Here is a 13,675-nt window from a genome sequence, read left to right on the forward strand (position 1 = left end):
TCATCCAATAAACAGCTGTGCCCTACTGTGATAGATTTTCCAAACAAAAATACCTGGAGCAGCAGTTTAGCAAAATATGCCTTTAGTGGCACTCAACAAATGGAGTTTCCCCAAGCACAGTTCTGTAAGAAGTGTGTGTGAGAATGTGTGTATATGTGTGTATGTGTATTTTAAGTTATTATTTGTATTGTGCAAATTTTTTTTTGGTCTTGGGGATTCTGGCTGTGAATTTGATGCACGACAATTATGGTTTAAAACATTTGCTTGGTCTACAGAAGATCATTAATGTTTTGTGACCATATAAGTTGTAACAGTGGATTGTTTTATGTGTAGGTATTATTGTTAAATACAGGGACTGTTTCCAGGCACAGAATCATAAGTTAGGATGGACATTAGATGTGATTATGATGATATAGCGAAGGTCTGCGGTCCTACATCTACAAATGTGCAGCGAGAAGTTAGAACAAACTGGAGACGGGCCATTGACACATGGACTCTACCTGGCTGCGTTAGAAAAATACTTTGACTCCAAGCCTTAAAATACCCACGTGGAGTCAGTGCTCACCTCATTTACACAATCAAAGAGCTCCCTGGACACTGAACCTCTAAAGGGAGAAGGTCTCCCCTGCAGCAGGAGCATCAGGGTTTGCTCGGGAGCATAACATAGGTGAGCATGGGCCTGGGGCTCGGCCAGGCCCTGGCAGCACTGCTACTTGGGAGGAGCCACTTCACCTTTGTATCAGTTATTAAAAATAGAATTTGGATCCTTTGGTCAGGTTCCCCCAGATTCTTTTGAGGTGTCCATGTTCAACTGCTTGAGCTTTGTTTTGGCAACCCCCTGCCTGAAGTTGCTTATAGGCTGTTCTTCACCTTTTTTCCAAGGCTGAGGAACAGAAAGTAGCCTCTGTTTTGAGGAGGTGGAAGTTAAGTATACATTTATTTTTTACTGTGACTTGTTCAGGACCACATTTTGCAAAATGCCTTGTTTCCTTTATTATTGTTTCTGGAAAGGAAAGTTCTATTAATATTGTTTTAGTTTGAATATAGAATAGTTTTTTTAATTAGGGCTTATTTTGAAAAATTCTGAGTGTAATTCAAATGTACGCCAGTACCTTCCAAAGTAAGGTAATATTCAGAGACAGTTGTTCTGATCAGATGGCTTAGAGAAATTTCTGGAATATTCACATTCGAAGATTCCTTATTAATGAATGTCTTTGACTTAAATCTAACCAAAAACTGCAACATTATTCTTTGTACATTTTCATTATATAGTGTTAACAAGCTTAGTTGCAAACAAATAAAATACTTAAGCTATTTGTTTACCTTGCCTTCTTAATACTGTGATAATGTTTATTCATATAACTTATGTGAGGCTGCCATAAGCATTTCCCCAGTACATTGAAGATTTATAGCTTTTTTTAAAAAGCCCAGCCGTGATTTTTTTAAATTAAAGAATGATTTTACTTCATATTTAAAGGGCAATTTGGTTTCATCTCTTCTTTTTCCAGGGTAGTCACTTGTTCCTGGAAGAGGAGCATAGCAGTGGTATAATGGGAGTGGCCCTGCTGTGGGATAGTTATACCAAAACAAAGAAAAGGCAACTCTGGGGGCCACCAAAAGTCATGAGGGCTGGACCAGGATTGGGGAATACTACCTCACTGAAGTCTTTTTACCAATCAGTGTGATGCGCATACTCACTGTCAGGTGTCAGCCCCATTCCATAACTGCTACTGATTCCTTTTGAGGGGGATGTGGGTTGATACCGATTCTCTTCAACCTACCTATTCTTGCATCGCTATTGAAAAATTTTCCTCTCAAGACTGTCCCCAGCACTGACTCATCCCATCATTTTTCATGGTGCTCCTGTTGCTCTTCTACCTGGAATTAATTCCCTTTTCACTTGACAAATGCCTACTCAAATGGCAACTGTCTTTCTGCTCCCTTCTTCAAGGCAGAGTTATTCATTCAATAAATATTTATTGAGCACCTACTGTTTACCAAGTTTACCCTCATGTGTTCAGGAATGCTGACTCACTAATAAAGCTACATCGGTCTATAAAATCAGACTTTAGTGTATTATATTAATTGATGAGAATGTATGTCCGGTACAGTAGACTGGCCCTTTGGCCTTACCAGTGTGTTTACTTCGTGTAGTTATACCATTTGGGAAGCCTAATTAAAATTAAGAAGCAGCTCTATATATGAAAATAAGGGGAGTTCTAGGGATGGAATGTTTACCAACATCAAGTTACCCCTACCGCCATGAGCCTGGCACAGTTCCTCCCCAATTCAGTTTGCTTCAGTGCCTCCTGATTGTTTCACCTGTTCAATTTGATGTCTCCTCCACCCCAAATGGCACATTCTTATTATCACTTAGTCTACTCTGGTTTCCATTATATTCCAGGCCTTGGGACCCATTTATCTTTCAGATTACTTTGCTGCTATGCTCTGTTGTTTCTGTCTTACAGCCGAATTACTGGGTTGGTGGAAGGGAGAATTTCCGAAGTGTCTTTCCCAGATGTGGTACCAGGACACAGACCTAAATAAGTTTCCCAGTGTGCTAAATTTTATAGATGGTCTATCTGCAGAAGGGTAATGTTAGAACTTTTCTCAGGCTATGACTGAGAGGTGTGTAAACATGAAAACACCCTATGAGTTGAGGACAGAAGTCCTGTGAATGGAGACCCAGAGGGACTTTAGTCCCTCTAGTGACTGTCCAGACACCCTGTGCTCATGCAGCAGCTGAGGCTTGCTCAAGGGGTGGGACTGAGGGCCTTTGATTAGGACTTCGATCCTTGCTCTGTTATGCTTTGAAAATAGGAGCAAGGCTATGTTGGGGAAGACAGATCGCTGTGACCCTGGCTGTGAATGCCTAGTCATGTTCCACCAGGACTCAGAGCCTTGGAAAAAGGTGACAACTCGGGCTTGCCTCTCTACACATAAAGCCCCTTGATTTTGTTCTAAGAACACACTCCTATGAAGCAAAGGATATGCAGAGCAAGGCAAAGAAAAGGTAAAGGAGGGGAGAGTGGGAAGGGTGTGGTCAAAGTTCAGGTCCCTGGTGGCCTAGGGAGCATCCAAATCTAGGCAGCTGCCTGTGGGTACCATAGCAACGCACAGGCTCAGTTCTGGCATGGGCATTTTGGTAGTTGTCATTTTCTGGTCTTTGGTGTGGAGGAAGACCTGCCACTGACACCCAAGGTGACATATGACTGTGTGCATGCTTCAGTGGAGGGGGGTGGCATATCAGTATTTAACAAGTTCTATAATAGATGTTTACAGGGCTGGCAGGACTCCAAGAAAGGCCTAGAAATTCCTCAACAGAAAATGGTGTGTGACAATCTAAAACAAGTGAGGCGAGGCAAATAATCAATGGAGATTTATGAAGCCAAATTTGAGGACATGGCCTGGGAAAAACAAACCACAGACAAATCTGTAGCTATTTTTCTGAAGGGGCATTTGGGAGCTTCAATAAAGGAGGATAGAGCATATGGAAAGGAAAAAAAGCAGGGGGTGGGTGGGTAATGAGACAAAATGGTTACATTCTTGTGTAGCCCAGGAAAATCTACATCTTACATATGGCGAATGTTAGAATAGAAAAGAGAAGCAAAGGAAGCATCAGTTATGTAGATGTCCTTGGGTAGGTGGAAGAATGTTTGATCCTGTCCTCTCTCTCTTCTGCACCTGAGAAGATAAACTTATAATTCATTATTAGTGTGGAATCAGACTAGTTTTAGGAACTAGGCTTACCCAACAGACCTAAAGTTAGATAGAATTTTCATGTGCTTGCTTATGAGAGGCCAACAACGAATTTCTTTTATGAATGATCTGTAGGGCTAATCTTTCATAGTTGCCTGAGTCGTTTCCTTCCCTTTCGAATAAGGAGTTGGAGGGGTGATCCTGAGATTTTTATTTTCTTTTACACACGATAAACTGGATCTGGACGGATTAGGCATTTGCCTGGGAGACAGTGGGAGGGTGGCAGCCAGTGGGTGGGATCATTCCAGGCAGAAGAAACTTCCTTACAAAGCTTGGAAGCCTGAGAGCAATTCTGGATGGATGAGAACACAAGTTTGAGTGGGAGCGGTAAGCAGTGGAATCTGAGGATTTAGAAATGGATGAGGGGTTTTCAATGCCAAACCCCCAAATTTTTACCTTTTCTTGAAACATTGATAACTCAAACACAGCCCGGGCAGAATGGATGGCTTCCTCCTTTGTGTTTTGTTCATCTTTCTATAACAGATCACATGCCACAACATTCTGATTGTGTCTTCATCTCAAGAGCCCAACAAGGGCCGTGGAAGTGTTTTTTGAAGGATCAAGGCAACAATACAAGAGTGAATGGGCCGGGCATGGTGGCTCACTCCTGTAATCCTAGCTCTCTGGAAGGCTGAGGCGGGTGGATTGTTTGAGCTCAGGAGTTCGAGACCAGCCTGAGCAAGAGCGAGACCCCGGCTCTACTAAAAAAAAAAAATAAATAGAAATTAGCTGGACAACTAAAAAAAAAAAAAATATATATATATATATATAATATATAAAGAAAATTAGCTGGGCGTGGTGGTGCATGCCTGTAGTCCCAGCTACTTGGGAGGCTGAGGCAGGAGGATTGCTTGAGCCCAGGAGTTTGAGGTTGCTGTGAGCTAGGCTGACACCACGGCACTCTAGCCCGGGCAACAGAGTGAGACAGTCTCAAAGAAAAAAAAAAAAAGTGAATGAGAAAGGAGCAAGACTGGGTGCAAAAGACCATCAGAGATGAAAGTAAATTCTTTTGGCTGCCTCCATTTTACCCAAATCTAAGTTTTGAAATCTGGCAGCCCAATGGCAACTTCCTATCTGCGTTTTGTTTGGCCAGCAATTTTTAGAAAATTAGTTGCCCCACATTTTAAAGTGGGAGGTTTCACATTTAAATAATAACAACAGATTTATACCTTCCTTTGAAAAATTTGAAGATTTGACAGTTTGGGCCCCTGGTTCTCTCGTAAGATGGAGCTGGAGCTGAGCTGAGCTGCTGCCCTTAGACAGAACATACGCTCTCCAGCTTGTCACATTTCCCACCACTCCTTCCATCCTTCAAACTAAGGGCAAGCATCAGTCACCATTTATCATCCTATTTTGTTGTCATTTCCTGATAGCCTTGTTTGGCCCTGGAGGCATTTGCATCGCCCATCTTTGTACTAATCCTGCACGGTATCTCTAAGTGATACAGTGAAATCTGTGTTTTAGGATGACTAGTCAGGCAAGACATTGATGTGAGGACCTGGGAGAAAGGAAGGGATAAATCAGAATATTTGACAGAACTCAGGCCATAATTAAATACTAGATGAAAGAAGGAGGAAAGGCAAAATACAACTCCAGGGTTTCCTGCCTAAGTGGCTTGGAAGATGATACCACCAACAAATAAGAAAGGGGTGAGGAGGGATTAGTCAACTCCTGACCTCAAGTGACCCTCCAGCCTCGGCCTCCCAGAGTGCTAGGATTTACAGGTGTGAGCCACTGTGCCCGCCTGCGGGTTTGGAAGGGTGATGATACCTTGCCACTGGTACTTTGTGGGCAAGGGCCTTCACTTACAAATTCCATAATCCACTATTCTGCTGGGCATACATTAGGAGGCCAAGGCAGACTGGTGTTCAGGAAATTCTAATTGAACTGAAACTCTGATTTCAGGCAGAGTATGTATGTGCTGGGCTGGGGGCAGGGGAAAATTGGAATGCTTGAACGAAACCACTAAGTTGTGAGACCTTAGCAGTTTTATCTAGAGTGAGTGGTCCTCGGCTTTGGGACAGTTAACTTATTTGGGGTAAAAACCTATGCAAAAGTCCTGAGGCAGAGCAGGAATCGGGCATGCAAAATGGGGCTAAGGGTAGTGTCAATTCTGGGGAAAGGAATCAAAGGGCAAAGAGACCAGACTGCAGGACTTTTCCTGGAATATACTGGAACAGCAAGCCATTAGGCAGGGGATTTTGGGCAATGAGGCTGGAAAAGTGAGAAGGACCGACTTAGAAACGTTATTTTCACTTTGTCACCCAGGCCAGAGTGCAATGGCACAATCATAGCTCACTGCAACCTCAAACTCCTGGGCTCCAGCGATCCTTCTGCCTTGTCCTCCCAAAGTGCTAGGATTACAGGAGTGAGCCACAGTGCCAGCCTCTAAAAGTTTTTTGATAGCACACCACTTTAAAAAAATGTTCAGCCCAAACCCCAAAATAATATTTATTTACACGTTATTTATGGGTACAACTGCAATGTTATGCACTTTATAAAAATTTACACAGTAGAGAAATTTTAAAGTATTAGATAAAAAGATACAAATATTCTATTATTTTCTTCCCACATCCCCAATGTTATTACATACACCCTGTTGCTCCCCCCTCTGTCCCCCCCCCCGCCCCCACGGAACATTTCTGAGGCTTTGATGTAGTCAAAGGGAGTCACTGGAGATTCTGGAACAGATGTCGGGCATGGTAGCAGTGGATCCTCAAACTTTATAAGCTGAGACATCAAAGAACTGTGACCGCCTCGGGGTGCTTTCCTTGTGCCAGTCCCTGCCTTCATTGCTTTATATATGTCATTTAATCTCTATAGCAACCCTACACCATAGGTACTATTATCTTCTCTTAGTAGATGAGGAAACTGAGGCACAGGGAAGTTAAGAAACTTCCCCAGGGTCACACAGAAGTGGGGGAGCCCACGTTTGACCCCACGTGGTTTCGGTTCACAGTCCATCTGCTTAACCACCACTGGGGGTAGGAAGCAGCTAATGTTCTTTCTCTGGTGTGGCCTTGGTCAAGTCTCTCACCAATCAGCTGTCGTAAGAGTGCTAGGCACAGTGCTATGTAGCAGCAAGAACTCACTAATGGCTAGAGACCTTCTCTAAAGCGCTCGCCTAGGAAAGGTCAGCTTAGTCTCAAAGTCTCCGGAAGCCAAGGCAGACGGGTGCGCAGGCGCAGACCTTGGTTGCTATAGTTTCCGGGGCGCGACGGCAAGGGAAGGTGGACTTCCGGCGTCGCGCTGCAAACGTCGTGAAGCGAGCACCTTTTGCGGCAGCCGTCCGCGTCGCAAGCTGGTGATCCTGAAGCGGCGGACCGCAAAGAGACAAGGGCACTGCGGCGGGACGGTAGGTTCTGCGGTGTCTGCGCGGCAGTTTAGCCTAAGGACCGTCCTTCTGAGATGTCTTTAACAAATTTCCTCATAGCTGGCTGGGTGTCCCGTTATCTCAGACCCAAACCCTGGGAGTGTTCTCTGCTTTCCCAGGCCCCTTCATCCACACAGCTTATGTCACCGAAGCCTGGAGACCGCATCTCTCTCCAGTGTCTTTCCAGGTTAATTTAGCCTAGCTTTCTGCTGGACTAATGCTTTGGCCTGATTCTTAACCTAAAGTCCACGCTTCTTATCCCAGCTTTCAAAACTCTGCGTGATATCGGCCCCGCCAACCTCTTTATCTTAATTTCATTCTTCCCGTGGTGCACTCTGCGCTTCAGCTGCTCTTGGAGCCTCAGTGTCCCCCAAATGTACCCAGCACCTTCGGTTGTAACTTGTGTTGTCGCCCTACTGGAAAAGTGTGCCCACTTATTTTCACTTGGTGAACTCTTAACCCATCTTAAAAGCATTTTCTTTTTCTTTTTTTCTACTTTTTTTTTAGTTTTTGTTTTCTTTCTCCGACTTCAACGAGCATCAGAAGATCTTAAAGGCATTTTCAAAGTCTCCCAGGCAGAGTCGGTGCTTCCTTCTTTGAGTTGTTTATCCACCTGTGTACCTTACATTGGGTTCCCAATTTCCCGTGTGTATCTCTAGTGCTTATGTTGGAGCTGCTTTTTTACCCCAATCTCAGTGCCTGGAATGTAGTTACTAAGTAAATGACTGAAAGAATGGTGCCAGGCGTGGTGGCTCACGCCTGTGATCCTAGTGCTCTGGGAGGCTGAGGCGGGTGGATTGTTCCAGGTCAGGAGTTCGAGACCAGCCCGAGCAAGAGCGAGACCCTGTCTCTACTAAAAATAGAAAGAAATTATATGGCAACTAAAAAAATATATATAGAAAAAATTAGCCGGGCATGGTGGCGAGTGCCTGTAGTCCCAGCTACTTGGGAGACTGAGGCAGAAGGATTGCGTGAGCCCAGGAATTTGAGGTTGCTGTGAGCTAGGCTGACACCACGGCACTCTAGCCTGGGCAACAGAGTGAGACTCTTGTCTCTAAAATAAAAGAATGGGAAGAAACTTTAGAAATTAAATTCACCTTTAAAGCTATCGTGCATACACAAATTGACGTCTGTGTGTGCGTGTGTGCACTTCTTTCCAGTCGTCGTCTTTTTTTTTTTTTTTTAATTTTTAAATATTTATTTATTTTTAAAGAGAAACGGGGTCTCTGTTGTCCAGGCTGGAGTGCAGTGGCACGGATTTCCCAGTCTTCTTATGAAGACAGTTTTTCTTTGGTGTTATTGTAGTCTCTTTTTTTTTTTTTTCATTTAACGTTATTATGTATTAGCCATGTATATTATCCTTTTTTCCCAATGTCATATTCTACTAAGTGGATACCAGAATTTAATTACCCATTTCCTTATTTTTGCACATTTAAGTTGTTTGAAATTCATTTTCTTAGCAGTTACTGAGCTCCTACTTGGTTCCCGCCCTCAAAGCATTCATTGTCCAACAGGGGAGACATACAAGTAAATAGCCCATTACAGTGGAGCACAGTGGTACTCCTATCAAAGTTGAGGGTGCTCTAGAGAGGATCACCAAATTCAGGAGGGTTTCTCAGGAGAAATGTCATCCAAGTTCATACGGAAAGAATGGATGGAAAAATGTAGAGAAATGTTTTGTGCTTGTGCTTTTTTGTTCTTTTCAGTTATTTTTTTCAGATCTATGTCAAAGATTTGGGATTATTGAATCAAAACATAAACACTTTTTTTGACTTTTGATAAAAGTGACTTTACCGGTATACAGAGAATTTTTATGGCTTGTTCTTTAGGTCTAGTTCTCTTTTCCTTGAGTTTTGTGAAAGCACAAACATTGCTCATCTACCATAAACTGGAAGAAGCTATTTAATGAAAAAGTTTGTTGATAAGAAATTGAGAGAATAGTATCACACAGCTTTCTAAAGGGCTGTTTTCCATGATTAACTATTTCATTTTTTCTTATAAATTTCTCATTTGATTGCATTCTTATGGCATTTTATTTAATTTTTTATCTTCCATTACAGCCATGCCTTTCTTAGATATACAGAAAAGGCTGGGGCTTGACATAGATCGTAAGATGACAATCCAAAGTGGTGAACAGCCCCACAGGATTCCTGCTCGATGCCATGCTTTTGAAAAAGAGTGGATAGAATGTGCACATGGAATTGGTACTACCCGGGCAGCGAAAGAGTGCAAGATAGAGTATGATGATCTCGTTGAATGTCTACTTCGGCACAAAACGGTGAGGAAGTGATGGTAGTGGAAGCTGAATTACTCCCTTGTTTCTTTGGAGCTAATATTAAGAGTTTTTAATTGGTCATTGGGCAGTGGCTACCCAGGGTGAATTGGTAGAGCTTTTGTGGTGAAACACCTTTTCTACTTTGGTACCATTTCAGAGAAGTTAAATGCCTTCAGATCTGAGGATGGCCCATTGTTCCCCATGTTCTTCCTCTTCTCCTGAATTTTCCTTAGCTTGTACTCTGGTGTAGCCACGGGATTAGAAATTCATGTATGCATATTTCCATTTTTTCAGTAGGCTATAGAGCAAAAAATATCAACCAGTTTGGATGTTTGTACTTGAAAATCTTTGGGTGAAAATATTTCAAATTCATTGAACCCTCATTAGAGAAGAGGTTTAACCCTGCAGATCTATTACATTGGACATGGTATAACAAATCTCTGGATTCATTTTTACTGAGGAAGATAGAGATGTTAATGAGATTACTATAGTTGAGCCTGACCAAAGATGCAAGGAAAAAAAGGATGCTAGCAGCATGGTATCCACCTCCTCAGAAGCTGCATGAGTTGTGTAACATATAGGTCCCTATTCTCCCTTAGAGAAGAAATCTCTGGGTATAGGCTATGATTTTGCCTTTTTCTGTGCTCTAGATATAACAAATAGAAGTATTTTTATTACTCCCAACTTCTTGAAGTTTGGGGAGACAGTTTAGATTTTCAGTTAAATTTATGGCAAAGTTATCTGGATCAAAATGTAAAAATGTTTTACCTCTTAACATCTGCTGTTGGCATTTGGATAAAATGAAGCCAAACTTGGAAGGAATGAGGAAGTGTCAGGTAATAATTTTGCATTGATCTCTGTAGGAATATTGATCATTAGGTGAGTAATATTTTAGTATTACGGAGGGACAGTGGTTGGTTCATAGCCATCTTCCAGCCATTTAGTTCACAATACATCTTACTTCTTTTCTTCTTGTCCCCAGTCATTTATTGGTCAGATTAAGATTTTACCTAATCTTGAACAATTTACACCAACAGGATGCAGTGTAGTGAGGTGGGAAGAACACTGGATTAGGAGAACCAGGTTCTGATGCTAGTTCTGCCGCCACTAGTTTCGTGACTTTGGGCAATCACTTTCCCATCTGGTCTTGGTTTCCTTCTGTAGAAAAATTTAAGAGTTACTTTAAGGTCATTTCCTAATCCTGTGAATTTATGAATAGATAAGCTACCATTTTAGAGGTCACCCTAAATAACTAGATAACTCCCTATTGGCGAAGAAGCTAGTGAATCAGGAAATTAGAATCAAGCACTGTTCTAAGTTCTCAGCATATAATAATGCATGTATTTATTACAACAATGCTGTGAGATGAGTTACTGTTATTTTACCCACTACACAGTTAAAAATTTGGGCCAGGAGTGGTGGCTTACACCTGTAATCCCAGCATGGGAGGGATCACTTGAGGCCAGGAGTTCGAGACCAGCCTGGGCAACATAGTGAAACCCTGTCTCTATGAAAAATAAAAACCGTAGCCAACCATGGTGGCGTGCACCTGTAGTCCCAGCTACTCGGGAGGCTGAGACAGGAGGATCGCTTGAACCCAGGAGTTGGAGGTTGCAGTGAGCTATGGTTACACCACTGCACTCCAGGCTAGGAGACAGAGTGAGACCCAGTTTCAAAAACAAGCAAACAAAAAAAATTTGAGTCAAGGAAAAATTAAGGATATTTCTAAACTCATGTAGTAATAGTGGTGGAGCTGGGATTTGAACCTGACAAGGCTGGTTCCAGAGCCTGTGCTTTTATTCAGAACACTAAGTGGTTGTTGCCTTTAATTCAGAGAAAGATTTAACATACAGCAGTGCCACTTTCATGTAGAGCAATCAGGAATATATAAGTTCTGCGATGATCTTTTAATATTTTGAAAGATTTTAGTATACACAAATATGCCTCTTAAGGGTTTTTTAAAATATATATGTTCAGGCGGGGCACAGTGGCTCATGCCTGTAATCCTAGCACTCTGGGAGGCCGAGGTGGGTGGATCGTTTGAGCTCAGGAGTTCCAAACCAGCCTGAGCAAGAGCGAGGCCCTGTCTCTACTAAAAATAGAAAGAAATTATATGGACAACTAAAAATATATATAGAAAAAATTAGCTGGGCATGGTGGCACATGCCTGTAGTCCCAGCTACTCGGGAGGCTGAGGCAGGAGGATTGCTTGAGCCCAGGAGTTTGAGGTTGCTGTGAGGTGGGCTGACGCCACGGCACTCACTCTAGCCTGGGCAACAGAGTGAGACTCTGTCTCAAAAAAAAAAAAAATCTGTATTTGTATGTGTATATTAAGAACATCTTAGTTATTGGTCTTCAAAGAGGTATTATATATACCAGAAATTAATTTATTAAAAAGTTTGGGAAGTGATTTCAAGTTAATTCTTTAAAGGTAGACTTCATCTTGGAGGCCCTCTAGGATGAAAAGCCTTCCATAGTTTAAAAGTGAAACCAAAATCTGGCTGTTTCTCCAGTCCTCACTTACTGGTGCATATCTTCCCCTAGTTTAAATGCTTTTTTCCCTTGACAGATGCAGCGTGTGAGTGCCATCAAGAAGCAGCGGGATAAGCTAATAAAGGAAGGGAAGTACACCCCTCCACCTCACCACCTGGGCAAGGGGGAGCCTAGGCCCTGAACAGAGCAGTAACTGATGGCTGGAGGCTGATTTTCACATTCTCCATTCTGCACTGGAAAGATGATTTACTGAACACCTCTTTGTCAAAATGTGTAAAAATAAAGGATTGCTCCATCCTATTTGTTCTGTTTTCTCTTGGATCATACTTTTCTATAATGAGATTATTATTTTTTTCTGCCAGTGCAAAAGGTTTTTTTATTCAACAGTCTCATTACAAAGAACAACTTATTTTTTTAACTTGAAAAAATGCCTTTATCTGTTCTTAAAAATGAGCATCTAGGGAATAATATTTTATGAAAGTTTGCTATGTATGAGATACTTTAAATAGGTTAACTCATTTAAGAAGTTGCAGTGTTGTTTAATGTTTTCATTCTGGTTTATTTTCCATAAAACAGACTTGGGCTGCGGGGCAGGGCAGTAGAGACGGTGGTTGTGTGTTTACTATGAGGTCTGCAAAGTCTAAGGCTAAGAAAATGCCCAGTTCGGATAATTTAATTTTGAAGACACAATGCCATTGTTTTCATTTGCTATCTTCTATCAGTGGTATATTAGTACTTCTAATTGACATGATTAGAAACATGTTTTTAAAAGAAAAATCCAGATGTAAAAAGTGTGAAGCTTAGAAAATTAAGTGCTGAGAGTATAATTGAAACCTCAGGTATCTTGTAACATTTTTTCCCAAATTTTTTATCACAAAATACATAAAATTTACTACCATAGCCATTTTTAGGTGTCCAGTTCTGTGGCATTAAATGTGTTCATATTGTCTGCAACCATCACCACCATTCATCTCCAGAACTCTTTTATTTGCAAAAGTGAAACTCTCTACCCAACTACCCCCTCCTGCCTACCCCTGGCAACCACCATTCTACTTTATGTCTCTGTTTTGACTCCTCTACCTCATATGAGTAGAATCATAACAGTATTTGTCTTTCTGTGATTGGCTTATTTCACTTAGCATAATGTCCTCAAGGTTTTATCCATGTAGCAAAGTCAGAATTTCCTTTCTTTTTAAGGCAGAGTAATACAGGCAGAGCATCCCTAATCCAAAAGGTTTCTGGTCCCAAGCATTTTGGATATGGGATACGCAACCTGTATTCCATTGTATGTATATATCACATTTTGCTTACTCGTGTATTTGTCAATAGCCACTTAGGTTGCTTCCACATTTTAGCTATTGTGAATAATGCTGTTATGAACATGTATGTACAAATAACTCTTTGAGGTCTTGCTTTCAGTTCTAAGTGTATACTCAGAATTGCTGGATCATGTGGTAGCTCTATTTTTAATTTTTTGTGGAACCACCATACGGTTTTGTTTTTTTTTGTTTTTTTTTTTGAGCCAGAGTCTCACTCTGTTGCCCGAGCTAGAGTGCTGTGGCGTCAGCCTAGCTCACGGCTACCTCAAACTCCTGGGTTCAAGCAATTCTCCCGCCTCAGCCTCCTGAGTAGCTGGGACTACAGGTGTGTGCCACCCTGAGTGGCTAATTGTTTTCTGTATATATTTTTAGTTGTCCATATAATTTCTTTCTATTTTTAGTAGAGACGGGGTCTCGTTCTTGCGCCTGAACTCCTGAGCTCTAGCGATCCTCCTG

At 41.8% G+C, this 13,675-nt stretch overlaps 1 protein-coding gene across 1 annotated transcript; it reads left to right on the forward strand.

Moving 5' to 3' along the window:
* Positions 1-7,042: 7,042 nt before the first annotated feature.
* Positions 7,043-12,200, forward strand: NDUFS5 (NADH:ubiquinone oxidoreductase subunit S5). The gene is made up of 3 exons (XM_069477725.1): positions 7,043-7,114; positions 9,193-9,410; positions 11,977-12,200. Exons 2-3 carry the CDS (start codon positions 9,195-9,197, stop codon positions 12,079-12,081), a joined length of 321 nt encoding a protein of 106 aa, XP_069333826.1. The 5' UTR covers positions 7,043-7,114; positions 9,193-9,194; the 3' UTR covers positions 12,082-12,200.
* Positions 12,201-13,675: the final 1,475 nt, after the last annotated feature.

The sequence above is a fragment of the Eulemur rufifrons genome, chromosome 8 (genome assembly GCF_041146395.1).
Source record: "Eulemur rufifrons isolate Redbay chromosome 8, OSU_ERuf_1, whole genome shotgun sequence".
In the NCBI taxonomy this organism is placed as follows: Eukaryota; Metazoa; Chordata; class Mammalia; order Primates; family Lemuridae; genus Eulemur; species Eulemur rufifrons.

What these genes read in the sequence shown, in the direction of transcription:
- NDUFS5 (XM_069477725.1), top strand. Translation starts at nt 9,195, where the DNA reads ATGCCTTTCTTAGATATACAGAAAAGGCTGGGGCTTGACATAGATCGT. An exon ending in GTCTACTTCGGCACAAAACG is followed by an intron (nt 9,411 to 11,976) that starts GTGAGGAAGTGA and finishes TTCCCTTGACAG; the next exon opens with ATGCAGCGTGTGAGTGCCAT.